This window comes from Arachis hypogaea, chromosome 1 (assembly GCF_003086295.3).
Source record: "Arachis hypogaea cultivar Tifrunner chromosome 1, arahy.Tifrunner.gnm2.J5K5, whole genome shotgun sequence".
In the NCBI taxonomy this organism is placed as follows: Eukaryota; Viridiplantae; Streptophyta; class Magnoliopsida; order Fabales; family Fabaceae; genus Arachis; species Arachis hypogaea.
In genome coordinates, this window is record NC_092036.1 from 75166472 (window position 1) to 75173859 (window position 7388).

At 31.5% G+C, this 7388-nt stretch overlaps 1 protein-coding gene across 1 annotated transcript; it reads left to right on the forward strand.

The window, feature by feature from the left end:
* The first annotated feature begins 2299 nt into the window (after positions 1-2299).
* LOC112805849 (uncharacterized) lies at positions 2300-4847 on the forward strand. The gene is made up of 4 exons (XM_025848178.3): positions 2300-2779; positions 3831-4268; positions 4403-4450; positions 4565-4847. Exons 1-4 carry the CDS (start codon positions 2401-2403, stop codon positions 4615-4617), a joined length of 918 nt encoding a protein of 305 aa, XP_025703963.1. The 5' UTR covers positions 2300-2400; the 3' UTR covers positions 4618-4847.
* Positions 4848-7388: the final 2541 nt, after the last annotated feature.

Genomic DNA, 7388 nt, shown 5'->3' on the forward strand with positions numbered 1-7388 from the left:
TATGATATAATTATAATTAACATATTTTTATCATAATTAAATATTGATTTGATATAATTATAATGAAAAAAGTTTTCTAAAAGAATATAATCATACATTATTTATGAGCTAATTATAATACAATTAAAGATATTATTATATCATAATGTCTACTTACTATATTAATATAATATCAAAAGATACATATTTTATTATTTTTTATAGATAAAATCGATTTTTATTGGCAACTAAATTATGTTTAGGTCAACGAAAATTATATGTTTAGGTAGAGATTTTTTGTCAAATATAATGAAAATACAAATAAAAAAATAAATGATAAAAATAAACTTAAATAATATATCTGGCACCACTTCATTTTATTAATTATTAAATTATTTAAAAATAGTACATTCACGAAAAATACTCATAATATATAAATTGAGGCAATAATTTAAAATTTTTTAATTATAATTTAATCAAATACTAATATTAAAACCAAATTACTTAAACAATATTGAATCTATTCTAGTTTTTAGTCACGTATAATATAGAGTCATTCTCGTAACGATAACCAACTGAAATAACATCGTAAATATCAACATTTAAAATTCGTGCAAATTCAAACCATCTTCTTGTTAAATAAGCTTCATCATCCGCTATCCATGCAATGTGACAAGGTATAGAATTGCCACACCGAGAAACCAAACTAACCCTTATTCCTCTCAATGGCATTGCATGCATGCAAAAGAAAGCCAGTAATTTCTGAAAAAAATCACAATATGTTATAAAATTATTCTAATAATGAACAAATTAAAATAAGAAAATTTAAATATATTACCAATCGTTAAAATTGCATATCTAAATTTATCACGAATTTAGCAAAACTGAACTTAAACTGATAGAATTCAATCTCATTATGTGCTCTACTTTAAAGATTTTTAGGCAAATGTAAAAAGCATGGAGGGGATGGAACTTGAACGGAACTTAAACTTGCCCTACAAAATTCCAGTGGATGCAATTCCTCAATCAAAAATTGAGCTCTTCCCAAAAAAGCTAACTTTAACCACATTCCATTAGGTTGGTCATAATAGGTGAGTAGATCCAACCATCCTTCGGTAAAGTAGAGATTATTGCCCCTTCTTTGAACGCTTACATCCATGTAGTTGGAACCTGAATCAGTGAAGACAACTCGATGAGGTATTTCATGGATGTGATGCATTGTAAATGATTTCGGTAAAAGACAATCGAACTAGAACATTAGACGATAAGAATAACTTAGAGTAACAACAATTAATAAATTATTAAAAGAATAATATAATAGAATGAGTATATGAAAAATATTATAAAAAATTATAAATTGTATCTTAAAATGATCAACTTCAATAAAAAACGAAGAATACATTCTTATTCTATGAAGTAGTAAAAAAATACTAAATATAAAATTATGAGATGACTCTCAAATTTAGATTCATGTACCGTAGAAAAACACTATTTATAGACCTTAGTAAAACAAAAATAAATATGTAAATTACTTATTATTAAGGTAATTTTTTATTATGTACAGTAATTACGCATTATAATTGATAAGTAGTTTAAAATAGTGCATTAAATATTGATTTGATATAATTATAATGAAGATATGTTCCTAAATCAGTATAATTATATATTATTCATTAAATATTAATTATAATATAATAATATAATTATAATAAAGGTATTTTTTATAAAATAATTTAGAATAGATGAAAAATTTTATTCGTTTTGGAGGAAAAACGGACTCACGAGAGATCGACACGTCAGCCTTATTAGTTGGGGAAAAACCCAGTTTTAGTATATTAAGTAGATAGAGGAGTGGAAAGGTGCTTCAATTAATGGGAGTGGGGTTTTGATATTTTAAAAAATTATATCATTACCATCTCAAATAATAAATTATAAAATAACTCAATTATGGTTAAGATAATAACCAATTAAATTGTGATACATAATAAATAATAACTTTCATGATATTTTAATAACTTACATGATATTTTAGAAGGAGGTGGTAGAATTCACTTGTATATATATGCTTTATAAAAATTTAAAATTTCTATTTGTTATGCCATATTCCATGACTGTGTCAATAATTCAATATGCATGTATCATATCTAATCAATAAAAGAGAAGAAAGAGGGAAAATAAAAAAGTAATAATTCCGGCGCCAACAAAAAGCGAAGGAAAAACCCATACACAATTCAACTAGATTCCTCAGCATGTGATTATGTGAATAAAGCAACCCCCTTAATCATGAATAAACTCCTATATTCCAATAACAAAGAAGCAATATAACCAAGCAAAGTATCATTGTCCTACTACAGCTACTTCAGTCGTCTATCACTCCCTAAAACAAGTGCTTGCTAGCTTAGCCTTGTCTAGCCAAAAACCATGTCCAAATTGTTCCATACCGTCTATCTACTTATTATCTTCTCAGCGTGTTTGACCCCTCTGAATAACGCAAACTCGTGCCGTTCATACTGCGGAAACATAACCATAGACTACCCGTTCGCTCTCCAACACGGTTGTGGCCACCCGGGTTTCCGGGACCTTCTCTTCTGCATCAACGACGTTCTCATGCTCCATATATCATCCGGCTCCTACAAGGTCCTCAACATCGACTACGCTTACCAGGCTCTCACTCTTCACGACCCACACATCTCAACTTGTGACACCATTGTCCTTGGCAACAAGGGAAATGGCTTCGCCCTCGAACCATGGCGCGCACCTTACATGAACCCTGCACCAGACAACGTCTTCATGCTCATTGGTACCGGTTATTACTTATTAGTTATACATAAGACGTACAAAGATTTATTTTTTTATTAAAACTTTTTATTCTAATCGATATTTTCGTATTTAGTATAATAAAAAAAAGAGGTTCTATTTTAAAAAATATATTTGTATTAAAAAAATGTTTTAATTTAGATTTTAATGTATTATTATTTAACTTGTTTATTTTTAACAAAAAAAATGTATAGCAAAAAAAAATCGTTAATTATTGATTTATATATTAATTTTTTTAGGATTAATAAAATGTCTATTTTTAAAATTTTTAGGGATTGATTTGAGTAATTATTTTACTAAAAAATAGATTAAGAACTAATTTATCTGTTGAAATAAAATCTTAAAAATTGATCTATATATTATTTTATAAAATTAAAATATTTATTTTAAAAATTTTTAGAAATTGATTTACTCGTTATTTTTAATCATACCTAGTAGACGTTTATTTTTGTACATTTATTATTGATCTGTACATTTATTTTTGTTTACAATAAATACTACTTTAATTTTCAGTTCAAAATATATTTATAATAAAGTGAATATATAAGATAATAATCAAAATACCACATCAAAATATTTCTCTCGTTATCCTATACTACCATATGCATATCTGCATTAATTACTATTATTTCATACCCCTTAAACGAAAATGTTTGGGCTAAAGTCTTGGGGCCAAATTAAAGATAGTCATAATTTGCTTTTTTATTTTTTTTATTTATATTTATTAACTATCACTAAAATAAACAAATACATAATATTAAATGTAACAATTATTATAAATGTTACATACATAAAATTATAAATGATAAATTAAATAAGATAAATTATTGTCTCTCTATTACTACTTTTTATACTAACTTTCTTTCCATAAAATTGATATATTTATTTGAGAAATGATATTTATATTATTTTTATAATATAAAAATATATTTTTTATTTTTTCAAAGCTGTACACACATATAACATTCCTTTATTTATTTACTTATAGTTATAGTAGTGTAAATATGTAATGTATTTATTTTGTGCAAAACAAGGTTGTTCTCCCCGATCACCATTGTTCCAAGGTTTCCCGGGAAAGCACTTGCCATGCCGAAACGTTTCAGGGATGAGCTGCGAAGAGTATTACGGGTGCCCGGCGTGGGATGGTTTGGGCCACAATAAGTGGGCCCGAGAGGAGTTCTTTGGGTCAGGCCCACCGGAGTGCTGTGCAGTTCCGTACGAGACAATCAAGGGGATCAATTTGACAAAGCTGGAGTGTGAAGGGTACAGCAGTGCTTATAGTGTGGCACCATTGAGGGTTGATGGGCCTAGCGAGTGGTCCTATGGGATCAGAGTGAGGTATTCGCTGCAAGGGAATGATGAGTTCTGTGGGGCCTGTGAGGCTACGGGTGGGACCTGTGGCTACGGTGAGGATGCGATTAGGCAGGTTTGTATGTGTGGGAAAGTTAATTCATCCTCCAATTGCGATTCAGGTTTGTGACTTAATTAATCGTGCTTTGAGTTTGCTTAGTCAGTTCATTTTGTTTGTATATCGATCTTTTGTTTATGTACTTGATTATCAACATTAGCGAATGTTGTTTCTTACTATAATTTTTTTTTCATATAGTTGGCTTTTCATCGGGAACAAGGCCTATGGCGATGAAAGTGTCGGCAGGTAATTATAATTGGATATTCTTTTTCAGTTTTTCTTCTCCATTTTAATTACCAATCCATTTGACGATGATGGGAGGTGTAATTTTGTTGTGCGTAACTTTAATTTCTTTGGCAGTGGCAGGATTGTTGACGTACATGCTGCTATGGATAACAATAAACCAGATTTAATTTGAAAAGCATGGTAATTAAGCACGCGAGACTATCATTATATGATAATGACTGATATATTCCATTCCTTATTGTAAATGCCAACTTTTGTTCAAGAACATGTATGTCCATACAATGATACAAATACAATGTAATGAGAGAGACTGAGAAAGAGTGTTTTGCTTTATATTAGTAATATTTAACATCTCATGTTTACCAGAGTAATGAATTATTCGAGCAGATTAGTTGCATACTTGCACTCCTCATCATAATCCATGATTTCCAAATTGCGTTCTAAGCAGAAAGCCAGAAAGGGACTATATTTCCCTCCACAAGGCGAGAGTTTTGATCCTCCAGACAGAGCACTAATTCTCGCCTTTATTGATGTAACAAAACTTTTCTTCTTTGGTACGGTTCATGCAAAATTACACGACGAGCCATGTGAAAGAGTTTAATTACTGAAAGTTGGCTATGTTATTAGTTATCTAAATAGCACAATTAAAAGATTAAATTCCTATAATTTACTTTTTTTTTAATCTGTTGTAGAATAAACTACAATTTTGGCTCTTAAAAGGTCTAATTTCATCATAAATATCTTTCTAAACAATAAAATGACATTTTAACCCTTCAAATATGTTTTTAATTTTGTAAATTTGCTTAGGAATTTGAGATCTTTAATTTCGTCCTCCAAAATTGGTATTTTAATGTTAAAGTAAAAAGTAAAGTATTATTTTGGTTTTAATGTTTGGACAATTTTAAATTGAATCTTAATATTTTAAACGTTTTATTTTTATTTTAAAAAAAATTAAATAGATTTAATATTCTCATGCTGATAAATTTGACACGAATAAAATGAGAGACGTAGATATAAACAACGTTATTAATTAAGTCATCTTTTTATTTCCATGTCAGAAAAAATAACTAAAACATTCTTTAAACATAGACGCGCAACTCGCGTTAACACTAGGGGTGGCAATGGGGTGGGTAGGGGCTGGTTTTTGCTCTACCCAACCCTGTCCCGCCGTACAACAACCCGCATAGAACCTGCTCTGCTTCTACCCGCGGGTAGTAAAATGTTGAACCCTAATCCGCCCCTGCGGGTACCGCCCCTCTCCTATTCGCCCCTATAATTATTAAAATCCAATAAATAAAATTAAATTTCAAAATTTATATAATCATCCTCACATACATAACATAAATTAAAGTAAAAATTTAAATATGATATAATATTATTAATCATTTACTAATTATTTTACATATATTATACATATTATATATTAAAATTATATATATTATATATATAGTGGGGCGGGTATTACCTAAAACCGACCCCGCCCCGCCCCTCCCAAGAACCCACCCCGCTGAAAATCCGCCCCAGTGCGGGGCGGGTAATTACCTGCCCCGAGCGGGTAGGGGCAGGATGGGTACCCGTGGGTTCAGATGGTATTGCCATCCCTTGCTAACATTGCCTGTTATTTCTGACTGTACGATTATCTCGATCACTTTTTCACATTAAGTCTCGAGGCAACGAATTCAGATTGTGCCTTTGGTCAAGGAGGCCTAGAGGATGATCCTACGAATGAGTTTGAGATTGAACAACAATTATGAAAATAAAGAGAAAGTTATTATGGCAGGTAAGGTATATAACATTTGGGTCAAGGCAGTATATGTTGTATAGTGCATTCAGTTTTGGTCAGGATGTTAATAGAGCATACGTATTTCTTATCACCGAAAGTAGAAAAAAATGGGAAGTGAGGAGATACAATGGTCCTTGTACTTACATGCAACCATTAATAGGCCAAGACCATGGAAGGTTGGATTCAAAGGTTATTACTCAACATATATTCATAATGGTCAAAGCAGACCCAATGATCAGTATAAGAGTTCTGCAAGAATTTGTTGAGAATTACTTTGGTTACAAAGCATCATACAGAAAGGTTTAGCTTGCAAGTCGAAAAATAGAGAGTCATTGCTAGGATATATGGACATTGGGAGAAATCATATAATGATCTTCCTAAGTGGTTATTCGCAATGTAGATGTACTTACCCAATAAGATTCATTACATTGCCTTTAGTTACGTATGCTAAATTAAATATTGATATGTTCTAACAACCACAATCATTTAGGTACTTGGATGCAACTTGAAATACAACCTTAGCATGGTGATGTCAATCGTGCCATGTTTCATCGTGTGTTTTGGACATTTTCTCCTTGTGTAAAGGCTTTCAAGCATTGCAAACTACTTATCTGCATTGATGACTATGGTGGCACTCTGCTTATGGTTATTACCCAAGATGGAAATTCAAGCATATTGTCTATCACATTTGTCGTGGTCGAAGGATAGACGAAAAGGCTTGATCAATTTTTCTATCTTATCTGAGGTAGCATGTCACAACTCAGTTAGGCCGGTTGGTAATTTCGGACAGGCACAAGTTGATTGATTTTGCATTGAACACTAATGGGAGTGATTAGAAACTGCCATATGCCATCCAAGCCTTTTGTGCAAGATATATTGTGGCCAATTTCCAAGGTTCTGAAAACCGGACTGGACCAGCTAGTTCGATCGGGTTAACCCAGTCCAGTTGACACCTAAAATTGTTCTGCCAAAAACCAGTTAAAAAACTGGATGAACCGGCCAAACCGGTTAGGTTTTTTTAAGGCCCGGTTTGCTATTCACATAAGAAAACGGTGTCGCTTTGTTAAAAATAAAAAAACAAAAGGCACCAGCCCCCTCCCCCTTCTTTCTCTCACAAACCCACCCCTAAACCCTATCAGAGCAGAGCAACATCCC

What these genes read in the sequence shown, in the direction of transcription:
- LOC112805849 (XM_025848178.3), top strand. Translation starts at nt 2,401, where the DNA reads ATGTCCAAATTGTTCCATACCGTCTATCTACTTATTATCTTCTCAGCG. An exon ending in CAACGTCTTCATGCTCATTG is followed by an intron (nt 2,780 to 3,830) that starts GTACCGGTTATT and finishes GTGCAAAACAAG; the next exon opens with GTTGTTCTCCCCGATCACCA. An exon ending in GGCGATGAAAGTGTCGGCAG is followed by an intron (nt 4,451 to 4,564) that starts GTAATTATAATT and finishes TTTCTTTGGCAG; the next exon opens with TGGCAGGATTGTTGACGTAC.